General features: G+C 35.6%; 1 protein-coding gene across 1 annotated transcript in view; it reads right to left on the bottom strand.

Annotated features, from left to right (window-relative positions):
• Positions 1–20034, bottom strand: part of LOC145662636 (F-box only protein 2-like) — an 82058-nt gene extending 62024 nt beyond the window's left edge. The window contains exons 1-2 of the mRNA XM_081728405.1: positions 19804–20034; positions 392–562 (exon numbers count right to left, since the gene is read on the bottom strand). Coding sequence (XP_081584531.1) covers positions 392–562; positions 19804–19846 — 214 coding nt within the window. The 5' untranslated portion in view covers positions 19847–20034. The remainder of the gene's footprint in view (positions 1–391; positions 563–19803) is intronic.
• Between the last annotated feature and the right edge of the window lie 2120 nt (positions 20035–22154).

Raw genomic sequence — 22154 nt, forward strand, 5'->3', positions numbered from 1 at the left:
AGGAAACTGGGAATACAAACTCTACCTTACTAGTAAACACTGTTATGGACCTCGAATTCATTATAATTGGATACCACTGGTATACATTAAGATAAATAGACTGCCAGAAATTTCTGAAATGAAAATGGCAGGGCAGTTCTGTTATACGTATAAGAAGAGCTTAAGACGTATTAAAGTGCAAGTATTAGTTAAGTAACAGTTTGGTTGTTTGATTAAACACAATGGATTTGTATACCATGAGTCGTAATTATGCATGTGGATGCTATTAAATAAATTTTTGGTTATTCAATCAAACAACCAAACTGTAGATCAACTTAAAAGAAATGCACGTTATCGCTAAGCCTAACGATCATACGGCTTACAATGAAGGTTTAAACACAAGCTTATTTACCTTTCCACTTGATATCAAAGTTCTTGAATCCCAACGAGGGAAAAACAGTTCTTAGTTTATCTTGAAGCAAATGAAAACTATATGCTTGACTTTGATGCATTTGAAATCTTCTGATTTCTTCCTGGCGTCCATGTTCTCTCAGGTATGCTTTGAAGTCCATTTCAGTTGTGGCTGTCAAGGAAAATTAAATGTCAGATGTTGTTGAACATACAACTTATACACAAGAAAAAAATAAAGAATCAACACACCACTGTATTAATTTTCTCTAATTTACTGAAGGTCCTGCAGAAAGCCACTTTGGAACAGGATAACGTGCGACCTCGTGTGGCACGCAATATCGTACACTTCCTGCACGAGCATGATGTTCCATTACTTCCTGACATATCGCCGATTGAACAAGTCTAGCCTGTGATTGCATAAAGTCTTCAGACTAAACACCTCCCCCAGCCACATTTTATGAACTTTGTCTTTCTATGTGCCCCAGTGCATACAAAATCTTTCTGAGTCTCATCTTGTCTCAACCGTTATGGATTCCCCTGATGCACTACTGATCTTTAGAAATTCCGCTAGAATCTCGCGATGCTATCATATAGAGCGATGAATATAATCATTTTATATTCGTACAGTCAGCAGCAGAAGTTATCTCCCTCACTGATTGCTATAAATCCATTAGGTCAGGTCGTACCTGATATCACAAACGCCTGGATAGATGCAACCCAATTTACACCTAACATTTCAACTAGGAGACTACAATTGGTAGGCCTGTGGAGAACTGAAACAGGTTTTTGCTATGAACTTGATGCACGAAGAAATTTCTGCATTTTGAGATTAATTACTATTGTTTTAGCGTGTTCTTCAATGAGTGTCATATATCAATGCTACTATAACTCACTGTGTGCATAATGTGTTAGTTCACTACTTTTATATGTGAGAAGAAAGCAAATAACACTAATCATACGTGAGTTAGAAAATGATTGAAATTAACTGAAAGTATCAAATCTGGAACAATCGGAAGAAATAAGTTTGTAAATTTTTGTATTCGTTCGTGGACCTACTCCAGTTCCCTGTCATTCTCGATTCGATATCTCTTTCCTTCTCCACAGGAGATCTTGCATGTCATACAAACTATGGATTGAAGTGGATGCATATTAAAAGTTTCAGACTTCCGGGATCCTAACCCGGGCCACCTTGGTAGAAAACTGATGTGGTAACAACTCCTCTACGCCGACCTCTTCCCTGCTGTTTCACAAAACTGTTAGCTAGTTGAAAAACCTTTCATGTAAGACTAGTCCAGATACTAAGGTCTGTAGGAAGACATGATCATTAGTTGGGTTAATTAATTATCTTCATTAAATGTTATTATTTAGGTAATTGTCATTGTAATTCTATTATAGCTTTATTGTTATTAAGGATCATTTCAACTCCGTAATTTCACAGATTCAATATGCTTTACCCAGTTATTGTGACGAAAATTATGTGAGTTGTGCGAAAAATACATTTATATAGTTCCAAGATACGTAACTTCTAATTGTTCGCCGCAAAATCAGACATATCTGATTGTAAACAAATACTAGTATGCAACAGAAAAGCACTTCACGTTAAACAAATTTCAAGTAGTGTATGAAAATAGTCGAACAGTTAGAATGAATAGATTGTTGTTCGTGTGTTCAAAATCTGGAATAGATCATGTTTCGTTTTGTTAGGGTGTATTTTTTTTTTAAGTGGGCGAAATATTACTTCAACTAGATTTCAAATGTACTTAAGTCAACTAAAGAATATAGATAGCACTTTCTCTTCACTATCAACCTTTATTGGCTTATACAACTACAAGTAGCCACATTTGGTTTTACCATAAACCACCTAAAATAACACTTGCCATACTTGAATCATCTACCTAAAATATTAACAGTCATTTTTGACTCATCAATTTAATTATCAATATCTTCAGCCACTTATGGCTCCATTGCAACATACAAACAACTTCAGCCACTTATAGCTCCTTTCCGTCATCAACACTAATATACACTGTTTATTTTACAACTTAACGTCCTACATTTGTTCATACAATTTCTCAACTGTCGGATTATTCTTATGAAACACTTTGTCCAATACTTTTAGATAATGCCCAAGTTAAACTCACAGAACCCTAACATTCTCCAGGTTAAGCCTAATAAAGTAATAAAACAATATTTTGATGAAAGTGGAGTTATATAGGAATCAAGGCAGTCATTGGTAGAATTTGTTGAGGCCCGGAGACTGAGGACATTTCTTTCAACAACCATTTATCAATTTCTTGCTTCTCAGAGTAGTTTAGAAAACAAAATTATATGAATTGTAAATAAATGACGCCATAGCCGAAAGCAGGGTAGTAAGTACTGTATCTTTATTAAGCTATTACTGTAGTATCCTCTCCAGTGCGAGACAATAGTGTAATATGACTAAAGCAAATTGGTAAAGGGCAAATAATATTTAATAATTTTGATATTAATACTTTGTAAACTTTCACATTTTAAATGGAAATAAAAACTCTATTCCCAATCTGGTACTGTTAGGTCGTTCACATGTGTAGAAAAATTAAGGAAGTCTCGTAACAACTCAAACTATGTCTAGAAAAGCATTCTTTTAATAAGAAATATAACTTATGCAGCAATGTGTCAAGTGAATAACAAACACTTCCTACTTCGAGTCATGAGATAATTCTTGAAAATGTAATTGTAAGTGGAAGAAATGACACTACCAAAAACTAGGAAGAAAAGGTAGGTGGGAAAAGAGTTGTGAACTCGAGAGAGTTTTGAAGTGACCATCACAGAAGAAGGTTCGACCTCTCAAATCTTCACCGATCAAAATCTTGGTGTGTACATGTTGGTTACAAATTGATAACTCACTTCCATTATTCGACTTCATTACCAATTTCATTTCACATCAAAATCTAACTTCTAATTTAATATGACAGATATTATTGATTTTGTCATAAGGCCACAGCACCAGTTTTGGGTTATTACTTGATCTGATATCTCAGGTTTTATTTATGCAATCAAAACTATCCAACTTAACAAATTCATCGCTCTACCTAAAAATTAAATGGTTAAGTTTTGTTATGAGTATGCATCCTAAATTGCCCCCATAGTTACTATTACATGAGTTATGAGTGGATATAAATTGTGTATGTCGACGTCCGAATTTTGATCCAATAAGTTGGCATACGTTAATAGGGTTAAGTTCTTGATAAGAGTTCATGTGGTTCGGATTCTATATTGAATTGTGGGCTCACATCTTAAATAGGCCCGTTGCTGAAAGGGACGCTAAAATCTAATTAACCAAATATTATCCTCTAAGTTGTAACATAAAATCATTTCCCAATGTTTTCCTAACAAATAGAACAATTCATTTATTTCTTGTTACACATTTTGAAATGGCAAAATTATAACTTTTGTAGAAATGAATGAAGAAATATTTACGTTGTTTTTAATTATAATTGCCGAGTACAATATCGATTTCCGCTAAGGGAAGGTGATTAATTCGCATTAAAATTCGAGTACTGTTTTGTATTGCACTTTGAAGTCCCCTCGTATATAAATATAGTGCTGGAAATGTACATTAAATTCAAATTAATTAGCTAATTTAACACAGTAACAAATAAGGCACAGTGCGTCGTAGAGAAACAAGAGTAATATCGAGTATACGTACGTAAGTAAGGATTTGGTAATATCATGTTGTCTGAAAGGTATTGAGCATTTGGAAATCAAAATTGAGAAAAGATTTATTGTCATTAAAATATAAAATTATAAAACCACATATACACAATTTTATTCGATAACGTTTCGCCATTCTTTCGGCAAAATTATAATCCCGTCGCTATAGAACTTCTGTTGTTTTGATTTAAAATTGTGACTCGTGATCTTCAACGGCTTCTTTTCAAACTAACTTAACACAATTTAGAAAATTTCACTGAGGCCGAAACAAATGATAGCGTGAGATGCAAGGTCCGGGCTATACGATGGATGCATTAAAATCTCCTATCAAGTTCTCGTAGCTTCTGACGAGTCGTTAAAAATACATTCGGTCTGCCGTTGTCAATGTGGTATACAACGTCCTTTGTGTTGGCCAGTTCCAGTTGTTAGTTTTGAATTGCAAAGTACACTCAAGCTAGTTGCCCACAGTATAGGTTCGAGTGTATCGTTCTCCCCAGCGATAGCAGCTCGTGATGCACGATATATGCTTCCAATCCCACCAAACGCACAGCATAACCTTCCTGGACGTCAGTGTGGGCTTTGCTACAGACTGCGCGACCACGATCTTTTACGCACACCCACGGGAGTTTAGTAAATTCTATCCCTTCTAGACTTGAGGAAATTCACGCATATTTTGCAGCTTTTTCGCAGAAATATGGTTAGCAAACAGTCTTCCGCTTGGGATATTAGCGTTCTATTCCCGATAAGTGAATGTGTGATTCAAATTCAACATTAAACAGGAGGCCTATGCCTGGGTGGTGGAAATGAACAGTCGAATGAATTTTCATTTGTTTTACAAACAACCGAAGTCCAATTAATACTTGAATTTCCATGTATCATGAAAATGTTATCCTGTTCCTTTTGTACACGCTAATAAATATTATATAAATAATTCTACAAGAAATAAGGCTAGTTAGTTTTTTTTTTTTTTTTTTTTTTTTGTATTCGTGTCAGGTTGTACTACCAATAATTATGTATGTTAATGAGTATATAACCGAATGATTTTTACAGAATCAATTGAGGAATTCGTCTTGAAGAAATAATTCGATCAGTGTTAGCAATATCAATTATTTTCCACTTCTTGAATAACTTGACCTCTTTACGCTGAGGAATATATTTAAAATTAAGTTAAATAATCTTGAAGGGCACGTACTAGATATATGACTATGTATTGTAAAATTCTTTGTTATTTTTTTCGCCGATATTTGTACCTCAAATCAGAATTTAAAGAATGCTTTCAAAGCAAAAATTCACTAAAGGTCCCGAAGGCAGGTATTTATTTTGCAAGGAGGGATACAAACGATTTCGCCGCAATTGTAGATGTGGTTTTGCGTTATATAGGATAGATAAATGTAAAGCAACCTTGTGAATACAATATCTTCCGTAACTGGGATTGGATTTCAACGTCACTTTGCTGATACATTTAGTGCCTTAATACCACGGTCCAGGTAAACGATGGGCGTCGTGAGTGCAACGGGGAGCTAACCTCCTCTTTTATATAGACGTGGCATCGATCATGGAGCTAGAAAGACGGAACAAACGCGCTCCCAAGATTTTTCACAACTGAACGCAAATGAAAGCGGGCATAGATAATTGCTGAACGATGCGTAGTTTTTGAGATCTAGCATGAAAAATATCCAAACATTTAAATTTTTTTCGGGCAACGACCTTCACTATGCACGTGTTTTCTTCTTGTTTTTACCATGCCCTCGTTTTTTTCTCCTTGAAATATGTCCTGATTTTTTTTTTTTTTTTTTTTTTTTTTTTTGCAATAGTTTATTCACTTACAGAATTACTTTGTAGCCTAAGCAGCAATTTTTAGCGCTTTACCCTCCTGAGATATTACGCCCTAAAAATGGCATCAAAATCACAAACATCAACATTCGGACCCCTAAATCTACGATGCCAGTAGTATCATAGCCGTGGATATTTCTGCAGACTCTTTACTTTCTTGTGCAATAGTATTCAGCACAAAACTTAGGAACCTCTCACTTTATGCCATTCCAACATACAGCCCCTTCAAATGTGTAATTTTATGTACATTTTCTGGTGATTTCATGTATTGGGACCCTGCATATTTATTTAGAAGCAAGAGTATATATATTCTCCGTGTACCTCAGTTTCTCCTCTAAACTTAAGTTTTTGTTTGGTGTTCGTCTGATTCATACGTCCTGAGCAACTGTAGTTTTCGTACACGCTTACAAATGCAAAAATTGGCACTCCAGCGACAACAAAGATTCAGGAACACTTGTACATACGACAACGTGAATAGTGTTTTTGAACTTCTCGTACACAAGGTTCATCACAGTCACATTTTTATAATTTTCGGAGATGGTCGAACAACTACTTTCACCATTTTTGGGCCACTTCAGATGGATTGAACCCATATACGAATACTATTAGGCATGACTTACGTTCTTTACATCCAGACTTTAAAATCCGAAACAACTTTGAACGTCCGTTTTAATATCGACTCATATTACCTCCTTATAATCACTGTATTGCTATACTTGAAAAAGCCTGTTTGAGTTAGTACTGAAAGCGAAACAGTCTTATAACATAGTGATACGTATTTCAAAATTTAAATTTTCAAAATCACATCTAGTATCAAACAGCAACAATGGGTAATTTCAGGTTTCTCCCGGGATGAATACACGGGGGGGGGGGGGGGTAAAATAGTACTGTGAATATACTGATGACCCTCATTGAGTATGGGGGAGATATAGCTCGTGAGGAATATTTGAGGTTCCAGGGGGGAATCTTCCTCCCGGGCCACCTACTGAAGTTATTATTAAATAGCAAGTTTGTACCCAGTGAGGGATATTATGGGTTCAGGCTCCTCTCAGAAAATTCTGAAGTTCATATTGGATAACATAACATTTTGTCTTATGTCCAGGTCTTTCTAGTGAGCGTTTTTCTTAAATAAAAATCTTTTAAATACAAATATTCTATTCTATTTTCTTTCTGAATACAGCCATGCCAGATGTATTATATAATAATGTAAATTTAATCAAATGTAGAAAGTCATATATAATCTAGGGATAGCTGGATACGGATCTGATTGAATCTAGGGATCTGGATTTCGGATCAGGATCTCGGGTCTGTATCCTGCTCTTGGATCTGGATCCGAGGCGGATCTCGGATCTGAATCCGAAACTCGAGTCTCGGACAAGGGTTCGAAATCCAGATCCAAAAAAACATCTCAGATCTTGATTCGTATCCGAACTTACATTAGAAATTGAGATAACAAACTTCAATATCTGAAATTCGTCAAAAGCAATTTCACGAAGTTCTGACAGTAAAGAAGAAAACAGAAGATTAAGACAAATATTGACTAGTCTATTTGTCTCCCTCTGTCTACTCAAAAGATCTAATGCATACCTTACTTTAAAAAAAGTGACTTAATTTGATCCGAATAAGAGTTCGGATGTCAAATCTAGTTCCCGATCCGGTTCCAGGTCAGAGGTCTGTATGGATTTGAAACATCTGAAACCAGAATACATTTCAAATCGGAATATAAATTCGAATATTTAAAATTCCTTAAGACAGCTATTTCATTGACAGTTAAGAAAACATAAACAATTAAGACAAGTATTCATTAGTTTTTAAGTCTATTTATCACCCTTAATGTGCTCAAAATATGAAATGTATACCTTACAAAAATAATTTTTTAAAGTACAATTAACAAATCCAGGCTCTCAGATGCTAAAAATTTTGATTCAACAAAACTTTTCACATCGATCATAGGACTACTACTCTATGAAATCAATATGGTACACGATATCTTACCACCTGCTGTGTAATAATGAAGTAAAAAATTTTCTGGTTCCCTCTTGTCTTCAGAAATCCAATGGCCGAAGCGGTACCATACGGATGGAAACGCTTTGGAGGGAAGGAGATTATTTTGTTTTGGATCATGATTCAAGAAATGTCTTCTTTCTGGATCAAAAGATCCAATATACAAATATTTCGGCAAAAATTAATTATCGGCTAATATCGCAATCTTTTGATCCATTTATTTTATCATTTCTAAATCATTTTTTTTATCATTTATCGAAATTCGTGAAATAAATCTTACAACATATACTGATATGCAAGAAAGAAAAACAAAGAACTAGGAAGGAACCAAGATTAGTTCCAAGGAAATTTCAATACTGCGTCTAGTTCACTTCCCTTAATACTTGGCAATCCGATCACTGCGGAGAAATCCTATAAATAACATCGTTATTTAGTTGCGTGCACCGGATCCGAAATTAATGTCCTTTTTATGCTGTATTATCGTACAGCAACATACGAAAATTTATTCAGAAGGTTTACTTTATGTGTTCTATCAATGTAAAAAGTTCGGATTAAATAAGAATAATAAGCATCTGAAAGCTATGCATTCTAAAATAAATTAAAAAAAAAAAACAGAAACAAACATCTAAATAAAACTTTGATTTTATATATATATATATATATATATATATATATATATATATATATATATATATATATATATATATATATATATATATATATATATATATATCGCGAATTACACATCAAATAAGGAAAATATTAAGAGTCAATGTACAATACAGAGGGGCCTTAAAGATGAGTCAAATACGAGGTTCCCCGCGCCCCGATTTCGGGGAGGGGGTGTACGTGAAAATTTCAAATGGGAACATAGGTCGACTGACACCTCGTTCAAAAAGCTTGGAAAATTGAACATTTTTTGTAGGAAACAATTTTTGATATGGGGCACCGTTTTCAAGATGGCTCCCAAAATGGTTCTGTATCAGACAAAATTTCCAGTACTTATAAATCAGAAACGGTTGAGTAGAAAAAGATGAAACAAAAAAAGTAAAATTAAAAAGCCATAGGCAACGTCGAATGGTGTCGCAGTGTTCCCAGGGCACCCATCATGGGGTCCCGATACCAACTTGAAAATTTCAAATGGGAATATAGGTCGAGTGATACCTGGACCACTGGATACGCCAGTAGAAACACGTAATGTGGTTCGATTAATCGACCTTCACCTTGTTTCCAACAACTGGTCGTGTTTACGTATGGAGAACACCGTCGCAAACCTATGATACAGACTGAATGTTCCCAACTCTAAAGCATGGGGGTGGTTCTGTTACAGTATGGGCAGTGATATCGTGGTTTTCTGCAGGTCCCATCATAGCCCTGCATGGAACGATGAATGCTAAGGCGTATGAGGCCATTTTGGGGGACCAGGTTCTACCCATGGCCCAAATATTGTTCCCTGATGGTAATGGCATCTACCAAGATGATTTGGCACCCTGTCACGCTGCAAAAACGGTGAAATCATGGTTTGTGAGCATGCCCAGGAGCTATCACACCTCCCCTGGGTCCCACAATCACCAGATCTGAACATCATTGAGCCATTGCAGTCTGAGTTAAAAAGACGTGTTCAGTCTCATAACCTTCTTCCAGCATCGCCTAAGGTACTGGAGCATGTTTCGTAGGAACAATGGTACAAAATTCCACACAACGATTTAGAAGCTGTATATGTCCATTCCACGTCGGATCCAAACTGTTTTCCACGCAAAAGGAGGTCCCATACCATACTAGGTATGATTGTCACACTTTTCCAAACGTTTTAGATTTTTTGTCTAACCCCTATATATATAGGCGTGGATCCTGAATTTTCTGAAAACCGTGAGTTTTTTGGTAATATGGCCGCCAAGGTCAAAGGTCGCTGAAAAATTACTCTATATCAGAAATCTTTGAATATATTTAAAAGGTTGATTTTTTAAAAAAAATAGCCTTCTACAAAAGTTGTTCAGAATTAAACTTTCAGCAAATTCAGTATTTTTACCTTTTTGTCCAGTGGCGTAGCGTGATCAAAAATTTAGAGAGGGCACTATTTCCTAAACTATTTTACAAATATCTGGACCATACAAATGTTAATATGATAAAGAGGTAAGTAGATATTTCAGGGCAGAAAGTTTTGACATGTACCTCCCTGTTCCACCCTTCCCTCGACGCGACGCTCTTGCCTAAAATCTACCTTTTTTGCAAAAATGCGCGCAAGTTAAATGCTGATATATAACTTAAATGTGTGCGCTACATTTTATTTTATTTACTTTTACGGTATTTAGTTAAATGTAAGTCACTGTAATTTCTCAGAGGTTTATTTTATTTAATAGAGAGAGTAGTACTGTTTAGTAAAGCAGGTATTAACTAGTTTCTTTTGTATATAACCTACATATTTATATCTTTGTTATCAGAGTTATGAATATAAATCCTATTTACTTACAAGAAAATAATTTTATTCTTCAAATGTACTTAAATTACATTCTTGCTGATTACCATGTTAAGTTTAAATAAGAGTCGTATGCACTAATATTTGTTTAGACCTATTATTTTTTAATTGTATGAATTGTTTTCTCTCCCGTCACTTCAAATACTGATTACGCTGAACGTACAAAGACCTTATTTCAATTTTTCTTTACAAGGTATAGCACTAAGTTGGAACATAATTGGAATCGATAAACAAGTAAAGTGATTTTGAGGTGTTATTAGTTTGGAATAGATACATATTTTTACACGAATAGGTGCACATAGATATGACTCGATAACATCAACATTATGAGAACGGGTTTTACATTCGCTGCTTTCACAACTGCAGAATTGACATCAAAACATGACATTAACACCACACTTACAAGATGTTTCTTGCGCCTTTTTTTGCAAGTGCAAAGGAATGGGAAGTTGATAGGAAGAGTTCCAAATGTTATTTCTGGGATCCATTCACCATCATTGTCTGTGTAGCCATACTGAGATGGGTCGAGCTCTGAAGCTTCATCAAGTATGTGGTACCACTTGTAGCACTGAAAGTAAGCTCTTCTGATGCGAAGATGTATCGAAAATGAAGTTGACGGTAATTTGGAGAAATCCAGATGCTTCATGCAATGATACTGGTGAATTCTATATTTATCCATCGATGAGAATTTACTTGACTTCACCTGCACTAGAAATATTTCTGCAGACATTATGATTATCAGTTTCTGACAATCCTTCTTTGGCGAATTCAGTCAGATACTATGCCATGTTCTTTGCAGTGGTAACAGCAGAATGCTTAGTGCCAACTTTGTTTGTAGTGTCACATCCGCTTAGAGCGTGGGCTGCCGGTAAGACACCAATCACAGGTCTCCGCAAACATTCAGTAAGAATATGGATGGGAACATGCCATGAAATGATTCCAGCCCCTCATAATGCTCATAATTCTACTAATCTGTGACTTCCGAAGTCTTTCTGGTAACAATACAAGGCACAAATGAAGGCATCAATATCAGAAGATGCAAGAATTAGGCGCTTAATACTCTAGTTGGAGACTACATGCTTAATTTGAAAATATATCCTCTCATCAGCTTCTTCTAGCTCGCATTGCAAATCAGGAACATCGCTTATTTCCTCACTTAATATGCAAATGCTTCTTTCCCCACAAACTTCTAACCCACCAACATACACATCCATCCATCACAATTCATGACTCATCAAATAGTCAGCGAAAGACATTTGCAGTCTGTACTTATTTTGGAAAGATGCACAGAATGTATGCCCCCTTTTGTCATGAGGGTAATTTCAATGGGTTGACTCTCACATCTTCTGAGTCTTTCGTGCGATTTTACATTTTCGTCTTTATACACATCGAATATGATATCTATTCTGCTTGATCCTTGAGCTATTGATATGATTCTACGTCAGATATGATATACAAAATCTCTAAACGTTATCAACGACTTTCCAGCCGACGCAGCAACACGGGCATGAAGCATGAAGTCAAATGCAACTGAAGTTGCTAAAGAAGACACAGAAAGAGTTGAAGTAGGTATTTTAGGCATTTTTTTCAGTTCCTGTATCATTTCAAATTTACTTGATTTGAACAGGAAACCGTCTTTTGTTAGGAAGAACGAGTTGAAGTTATTTCGCAGCACAATAAGCGATCGAATGGGTATTCTCTCTCCCTAGGTATGTTAAATAATCCTCATACTTTCAGATGTTTACCTTATGATGTTAAATTTCTTGTTTTCTTGTTGGGTCTTCGGTTGTTTATTCGTACGAGAGGACTGAACAACTTATTGTCCTTTTTAATAAATTTATAGTCAATAATTTAAATAAATAATCAATAATCAATAAATAGTCAATAGTTTAAATTTAAGGTATTCTCTATCGCCAATGCTTGTGTACGTCAGCTTGAAGTTCTCGTCGATTTCCGTATAATGTTTTCCAGTTACTAGATTGTGGAAACTACAATCATTTAAATCAAACGGGTTCTGCCTTTCACAGATAAAATTCACATTTTTTTTTTTCGCAGAATGGGCAACTGATTGCGTGACACTTAATGAGAATTAGTGGTGAAGCGTGTACTCGTAATTTTCTTGGAACCCGCACATCCTACAACGTAAATGTTTGAATCTGGTCTTTTCATGTTGAAATAGATCGCATTGGGATTTTAGGGATTTAGGATTTAGATATCTGGATTTTCGGCAGCTATGGCCATGCAGCCTGTCACGTATGAGGGATGACGTCCCTCGGCGAGCACACTATCAGGGAAAAGGGAAGGACGAAAGTGTCTGGGACCAATAAGTTAGGTACCACCCCAGCATTTGCCTGGTGTGAATGAGGAAAACCCAGGAAAACCTCATTCAGGATGACTGGCCTGAAAAAGCTTTTTACACTTTTTCGACCGAGTGCCATCACCGGGAATCGAACCCGTAACTGCTCGCAGCGAAGGCGAGAGCGATAGCATAGATCGCGTTCGGTAACAGCTTCCTTCCGTCTTGCAATCCCAATGATTCATCCTGGACTTTTTGCGGTTTGTTTTAAGTTGCTCCACTGCCTGGTCAATTGCAACTACATTAAAGTTTCGATTTGTTTGTTGGACAACAAAGTGACTTCTCATGAACTTCTCATGGATGCTTTTGTGTGTTGCTTGAAGCTTCAATCAGTCTTCCAAATAAACTGAGCCCCATCTAGAATAATTAATTTTTCCGCACGCAAAGAACAGTGAAAGTACCCTTCGGAGAGCAGACACATGAAGCCCCCAAGTGCCCCCTCTGTCAGCTCAATCTCTTAAGACTGGAAACACTTTGACTTATTGCATCCGTCTTCCACAAAGGAATTGAACTTATCGATCATGGGTTACATAACGTTGGAAACTTCAATATGCAAACGTATTACTGCATCTCGGTCTTCAATTTCACATGTATCTTGAAAACATTTCACTGACAATGACATCCACACATTTCGTCGGATCGTTTCAGAACTAATTGTTGCCACTGTAAAATTTGAATTGCTTATGTGAATGGAAATAGGCCTCAAACTCCACGAGTGTAAATAAATAAAATAAAATGTAGCGTACACATTTGTTATGTAGCAACATTTAGCTTTGCGTACATTTTTGCGATAAAGATAGGTTTTAGGCAAGAGCGTCTCGTCGGCGGGAGAGTGGAACAGGGAGGTACATGTCCCAACTTTCTGCCCTGAAATATCTACTTACCTCTTTATCATATTAACATTTGTATGGTCCAGATATTTGTAAAATAGTTTAGGAAATAGTGCCCTCTCTAAATTTTTGATCACGCTACGCCACTGGACAAAAAGGTAAAAATACTGAATTTGTTAAAAGTTTAATCCTGAACAACTTTTGTAGAAGGTTATTTTTCAAAGAATTCAATCTTTTAAACATATTTAAAAATTTCTGATACAGAGTAATTTTTCAGCGACTTTTGACTTTTGACCATATTGCCAAAATAACTCACGGTTTTCATAATATGTGACCAAGCCAGAAATCATCGACTAGCACCATTAGACAAAGTCCAGTAATGATTTGCTCTCGACCTTTTCGATCCAACATTACCTATGGGTGGCTCCTAGACTATACTTTACGAATGCAAATTCATTTGTGGACAATATACCGGTACCTTAGAAATATCTGGTATAATTTTTTATTATGCATTAGACTGTAGAGCATTATTTATGAGAAAATATTCGTATACAGTATTTTAACTGTTATGTAGTATTTAAAAATAACTGAATGATTGATACCTGCAGGTAAAAGGGTGCTCTCTGCTTCCTCTCCCTTTTCTTTACATTTTTCAAAATATTAGACAAATCAAAGATTAACGTTATAATGACTCTGCTTGATTTTCTAGTACTTGCAGTATAAATAATTTATATTGTCTATATGTTCATCATTTTCTCTAAATACACCTACAAATTGTGACGTCATTCCTTTAGGCGACGAACTGTTAAACACAAACACTATCTCCAGAACAAATATTTTGTAAATGACAGAAAATAATGCAAATAAATTTTAATGCCATTCTTTGATCTTTTGCAATGTTGTGAAAAGTGTAAGAAGGTGGGGGCGGAAGTAGTGAATGCAATTCAGGGAGAAAGACACAAAATGGGACTTATTGCATCCTAAATTTTAGTTACCGGTACATGAACTAAAATTAAATGAAGCTATTGTAGAACTATGATGAAATGTGTTTTTAGGAATGAAAAAGAAATTTCTCCCCGAGCGACTGTAAGATACCATAACATTTCATAAAGTCATGAAATATCTATTTCAAATAAGTTTTCTAAGGGTTCTCCCGTTTCCTCCCATTTAGTTATTCCACCATTTCAATCATTTCTCATCATCATCATCTCCTTTAGCCTAGCCAGCATAACTGTGGGACGTAGAACACCAGAATATGGAATTACTATATTGATGTAATAATAAACTTATACCTAACGCTTATATTTCTCTTTTTATCGCCAAGTCTTGAAATTAAATACCTACTCAACTTTTCGTTTCATGTTGTTTCAAATACAATGTATGATGGGAGCACGGGTTTTCTTATATTAATCTAACGTTATGTGGTAAAGTTTGCTTTCAGCTTTTACTTTCTTTTTTCTTTTCTTTTTTTTTTTTTTTTTATAGCACCGATGCTATATGACACATGTAGCCTTAATGCGTAACCTGCACCATATGCACTCCAATCGCAAATCACAGCCTCCTTCTACCGACGGGGGACACGAACACTAATCATATAGCCAGCGGCTCAAATCTGTCGTCAACGTTGGGGGTTGGGTGGGGGTGGACGATTAATATTAGCCCCAGAAGCGACAGTCCTATTAGCGAAAGGAACTCTTATCTGGCCTATGAGCGACCGATTCATTGACATTGAGATGATGGAAGATGATATGATTGTTTTTTGTAAAAAATGTTTGCCTCTGGCGTTATTAGCGTCCGAACAATCTTGCTATGAAAATTGCTGTTCTTCAAATATATTTTTCCTCACTGTGAATGCAAATAGAACTTATCTTAAATTTCAGTTGGATTGAACATAAAACATATCAAATAACGTAACGAGACAGCAGGAATATTTCCATGAAAAGTATATTCCTATGTAATTAATTATGGAAAATCCTATTGTAATATCTCCTTTCTTCAAAAGCTCTGCTTTCTGTATTTAATTTAATTCAAATCTAATTACTCACTAAGCAAAACAGCACATTTTATTTTGGAAAACTTAAGCGTGTAACAGTTTCGCCACCTGTCTACTTTTAAGACCTCCCAAGACTATGAATAACATGAGAAAAATATTGCCAGTCCCAAGCCTAGATAAAATGTGATGTGTAGTAAGGAAGAATATTCTTTAATAGTTTGTTATTAATACTTGCATGCAATTTTTATTAAACAACGCTTTATACTTCTGAATGTAAGGATAAGATTACATCTGAAATTTATGATTAAGCGAGAAGAATGTTAAGCAAGAAGAGTGTATGTTCTTTGTAATTGTGAAACGGCTGGAAGAAATGAGACCTCTAGGAACGTGAATTTTTCATAGTACATTTTGTTAGGTTCTAAATCAAACTACCGTGAAACAAGTTAAAGAAGAGGGAATCTTATCTTCTTCCATTATCTTAGTATGAACAAATTGGTGACTCATAAGCAGGTTAACAGATCGAACCGGTCGCTCATAGGACAGTTAACTGTTCCTGTCGCACATAGGACCGTCGCAAGTAGGACGACACCGGACGGTTAAGACCGTTTCCATAATCTTTGAAAAGCAATGCTGTGCAGGATCAGGGGATTAGAGTTGTCTTCAACATTGGGAGGCGGACAGATTTGAAGCTTATTCTGGGAGATCTTTATCTCACTTTCCTTTGTGGCAGTCAGGCACAAATCATCACATTTCTCCCCCAAAGCCACATTTCAAATCGGATTATTGGGAGGACAGTCCTCCCCAGTTCCAAGAGGAGAGAGCATGTCCCCCTCATCACCTGGGATTTGCTCCAGTGCATATAGCCACGAGGAAACACGTGAGCTGTTAGAGGAACTACGTGAATTAACAAACATCGCTCCATAGTTCACACACCATATACCCGCGTACTTTAAACGCGCTTTACCTGGACGATTACACTAAGCAGCCTACTAGGTCCGAACTTGGACCCAGATCCGAGATCAGGACCACAGATCCAAGTTCAGATCCGAGATCCGAAAACAGGTTCGGATCCGAAATCTAAACCTAGGTCCGGATCCGGCAAGATGTAGGTGGGGACCTGATTGCGTCTGGGATATCCTGATCCGAAATTTTTTTGCCATCTCTAATCATGGCCATTTCTTCGAATCATATAATTGCACAAATATTAAAATTCTACAAAAATCCTATATATACTTTTCTTCGCGACCCAAGAAAGAAGAGAAAACCAGGCTTCTCCCAGTACAATTCTCCAATACAGCCTATCTCTTAGCTAGCCTTCAGCAGGACATTGGCAAATTGAAAAATAAACACCTCAACATAAAGAAATCCCACAACATCGTAAGCGATAAAAACAAACAACAAAAAATTTTGACATTACAAATGAAAAACACAATACAGAAACACTCAATGCAAATAAAATCACAAACAACATAAAGCATCTAAGAAAAGTCTACCTCGAAGAAAAAAGGAAAATCAAAAACTGCCAACAAATAATAAGCATTTATATATATATATACCCCGCTAAAAAGGAAAAGTAAAAGAAGAAATCATATATAGTCATTAAAAAATCTATATATATAAAAGAGAACGTACAAAATTTTGTCCGCTCATCACGCTAATACGGCTGAACCAATTTCTTTCATTTTTGGGGGGTTATTAGGATTTGGACCCTAGATGGTTTTTATCATATCACTTTAATTTTTAATTACCAGTGTCTTGAGATAATTGACCATTCAAGTGTCCATAACGTACAAATCCTTTGTTATTAGTTCATCATAGGTAAAAATAAACGTATTTATATGCAACCCGCATGACCGTGTCACTCGGCGGGTTAACATAAATGACAGGCGATATACAGCGGAAAATAGCTTGAATCTTCTGTTTAAAATTTTTTAATTGATTTGCTTATTTTTACAGACACTTTTACAATATGCCAGCACCGGGATGACCGCAGCGAAGCGGGGCGGGTTAAGATAAATGACAGGCGATATAATGTTAAGATTTACTGCAATCTTCTATGGTTTTTATCATATCACTTGAAAGCGAAAAAGTAAAAATTATCTAAGTAACAAAGTTTATTGCGTTCCGGGGTGACCGCAGCGAAGCGGGGTGAACGCTGCTAGTAAATAAATAAAAAGAAAACAAATATATAAATATTGGCACATAGATCCAAAGCAACTACTAAATTCAGAAACAAAATTGTAAACACAACAACTAACCTCCAACCCTTCTCGACAAGTATAGCACTCCTACACAAAGGTGAAAAACAACACAATTGAATAACACCTGAAAAGACATTAAAAGGCCTTTCACCCCCTCCAAGGACCTTCTCTCCCTTTTATGTCTACGCACTATCTTTCTTCCACCTGTTCTAGCTCATTCTACACAAGAAAAGAATTTTTATTTCCTCACTGGACATAGCAGCTAACGGCTGAAATGATAAAACAGACACTTTTCCTTTCTTTCTTCACACCATATTAACGGAAAAAATATCCAAAGTTGAATCATACAGTCTTACCAATCGGTAGATCTCTTCATGTTTAACAAAACAATAAGGGTGAGTAAATCCTCAAATGCAGGGACGTACGCACAGGATGGGTCCTGAAGGGGTTCGTTCCCCTCCCTCCCACCGAAATACCGATTTTTCTGTAAATTTAGTCTAATTTAGGGGCAATGTTCATTCTTGGTCTAATTTAAGTTGCCTCCTCTCAAAATGATTTGGACCTCTCCTTAAACAAATTCATGCATACGTACCTGCTTATGCGTAGTTTTCGAGATATGCGTCAAAAGCTTTCCTTTATATGCGTGTGTATCTAAAACTTGATGTATTATAACCACGCCACGTACACACTAAAAAAGCTTTTCATTATGATATTAGCAAGATGAAAGAATACAAGTAGGGCTATAGATAACCCTCACACTACCTGTATTTATTTTAACCCGGACTACCAAGGAGGGTCATTTTGTATCCACCTGTTAAGATTAAATATATCTCGCAAAAGGAACAAATTAGAAACTTTCACAAAAGTCTACAGTAAATTGAAGTGAACAGTACACGATATAAGATTAACAGCTATTTATTATGCTGCCATCTAGGAGCGATATGTCTAAATGTCAGTGACATCTCCTTCCAACTTTGTGCCCACTAACTTAAAATAACAAATTAATGAGACACACTAACGTGAAACTTTCGGGAAAAAATCTACAGTGACTGAAGTGAACAATACCTGGAATAAGACCAGGGGTAAAAGTGAAAAGGTTGGGGAACGCATGACGTCATGCCGTTTCCCTTGGCTATCTTTGCCCATTGCAATTTTTAGAAGTGGAGGGACGCCATAGATATTTTATGGAAGTGAGGGGACGACGTACCCGGCGTTCCCTCTCACTGTTACTCCTGGATAAGACTAACCGTCAAATTCAGAAAAGGTCGAATACAGCTATTTATTACACTGCCATACACTACACTCACATCTCCTAACAACGGAGAGAGGGTGGTACTTAGTGCAAACCAACTTGAAGTAGCAAATTTATGAGACACACTAACGTTCAATTTGCATCATCGTAAGGTATACGCTTTAGCTAAATATGTTGACCAATAACAAATTTTTAAACAATTTTAAAGAAACGATTAGAAGAGGTTTTTTTTTTTTTTTTTTTTTAAACATACTGCGTTGGGCAGAAAGTACCGCCCGCAAGTTGGTAGTGTAAGGGTCAATAAATACAGACAAATTCTTAAACTTTCATGTTCGTTTAACTATAATACTATAATGTTGTTCGAAGATAAAACATATATCAATCGATAGATCATATCGAACAGAACAAAATGACATATTTGGTGTTAGATTTTTTGAAGCATAGTTTTAGAGAAAATCGAAAAAAATAGTTAATTTTTATGGCGTTTAAAATTATGTCGTTCGTTGCCAATTTAATAGGGTTCATAGTTTTTATTCTGCTACAATAGTTATTATTGTATTTATTTATTTTTGTACTGCATATATACAATTTACACTGTTAAGTAACAGATGGCAGCTATTATAGCTTCATCTCTCCTAACGTAAGAGAGATGCACATACTCTTTGTAAACTTGGAAATCGTGTGAAGATTATATTAACAAAGCTAAGTTGTGAATCTTATAAGTTAAAACACTAACTTCAATACCACGTATTTTATATAGATGAAAACTACTTACTCGATGATATGCAACCTCTTGATATGTAATTTCCTCGGTACATCTTTTGGACTTCCTATATTTCAATGCGACATAACATAATATTAACACACAAAGAGATAAGCTGTTATCTCTTGTATTTATCAGTCACGATACTCAGCTCACATCCCCATGAGGAAGGAAGTTGCAGTGTTGGCTCTTCAAACTGTACGCTCCACTACCTTGCTGTAAATCATATTATATACTATGTGATCCTATTCTGTTTTCCAAGTAAATCCAAAAATAAAATAAAATAAAATAAATATTTTCAACAGTTAAACAGTGATTTTTTTCTGCAAGATATGTCTTACGTTGAATATAGTCAGTGGTGCAATTCTAACTTTTTAACAAGCGGTTCTCTCTCTCTCTCGCTATATATATATATATATATATATATATATATATATATATATATATATTGACGAAATTATGTTGCACTTCGAATATATTGAAAACGAATTACCCAAAATAAAGATTAAAAACGTATTTAAAAGAACTTCATCCAGCAAATGCTCCAGAATTTCAATAATGGTATGTATGAGTTTCAAATATCCAATATCAAATAACCCTCACTACCTCACTCATATGATCCCAGTTCTCATTCTTGATATCTGAGCATTTGAGATTAACGAATAAACGTCTATACCTCCTTCTGAGAGATCATACGTATTATCTGTCAGGAAAGTAAATGTACACCTATTTTTCGAGTCTGGCATTCCTGCGCTTCATCCGTGGAGAGTATGAGAATTAAATCAATCAAATGTTTACTGAGGGGCAAAAAGAAAAGTTTAATCTGAATAAGACATTGCAGAGGGGCACAAGCTATGAATACAAATAGTGCATAGTGTAAATAAAGGACGACACCGAAAGAGAAAGCCAGAAACAGCTGTTAAACTTAGAAAAAAGAGTAAAAATTGTTGAAGTGGGAACATAAAACACAAATACAACAAATACGCCGACAACTAAACGTTCACCATGCCATGATCTTGGTGTAGTGGTTAAGGTGGCTTACAAATGCAAAGGTCGCCAGTTCGAATCTTCAGTGAGCACATTTTTAAAAATTTTTGCTAATAATACATGCAGCTCATGAGAGATGGTAAAAGAGGTCGTATTTAGTTTTTCGTAGCAATTATTATTGGTAATGTTTAGTACTGATAATACTTTTTGTCTTTGCATATTGCTTTTATTCTTTTCTTCATTTCAAAAGATAAGAATATCCGAACAAATGCCACCAAAATTCCTCATATTTTGAATGTAAACGCCATTTGCAATTAGTAAACAATAAAAATGGAACGTTCCGATGTAGCTGCAAAATGTAAAAAGAAAAACATGGAAGTAGAGTGTTCGAATCCATACTCATGGTTATTAAAAATACAATTTCTACATGCCTTACACCTCCCGACCCGTTAGCAAGTAAGAGGTTTGTGTTTAGGTTAGACTGGTCAATACGTTTTGCAAAGGGGCCCGGTTTAGCTCTGACGTACCACAGGTGCGAGAAGGAAGAAGGGAGCAAAACACCTTTTCTTTCTCCCTCTGTGTGTCTATTTATCTATCTATCTGTATATATATAACGCTATTTGTGAATGCCATAACCACCCTAATTTTCAGCGGATTGAGGCGAAACTTGGCACAAACACTAATTGTTGAAATATCTTGATGAGTTCGTTAACCAGAATAATCAGACGAAAATGTTCAAAATGGCGGCCCTTCAAACTCTTAAAAACTTCCAAGGGAACCAAATTTCGCTCATAAATAGGTATTCAGAAAGTTTGAATAACTTTTACTCTTTTACTGAAATATTTGTGTGCAGAGACTTATTGAAATATTGGATCCGATTAATCGCATAAAGAAGGTTCACGCCCTTTCGCTACGGTCAGTTTTTATTTTTATTTTTATTTTTTTTTTGCAGGAGAGGGTTATTTTGGTATCGGAACAAGATGATTGTTAGTGATGATATGAAATTACACATTGAAAGTGAAGTAACTTTTGAAACGTGTTATTTGAAATAAAGGTAGGCAACGTTAGTGATAAGTAAAACAATAATAATAATAATAATAATAATAATAATAATAATAATAATAATAATAATAATAATAATAATAATAATAATAATAATAATAATAGGTGTTGTTTGTGGCAAGGCAATAGCTTCCTCAATTCTTCTTCAAACGTAATGATTGTAACGCCATATCTCTCTTACACACAAAATATTAGCAATTTATATCGAGAGAACGGGAAACTGTTGAGTGATGGGAGCAACATTGGACAGTATGCACTCATCGTACTCAGAAAAATAAGCGATTTCAATGCAGAATGAACGAAGAGTCATTGTC

Source organism: Thermobia domestica, chromosome 10 (assembly GCF_964235325.1).
Source record: "Thermobia domestica chromosome 10, izTheDome1.hap1.1, whole genome shotgun sequence".
NCBI classification, from domain to species: Eukaryota; Metazoa; Arthropoda; class Insecta; order Zygentoma; family Lepismatidae; genus Thermobia; species Thermobia domestica.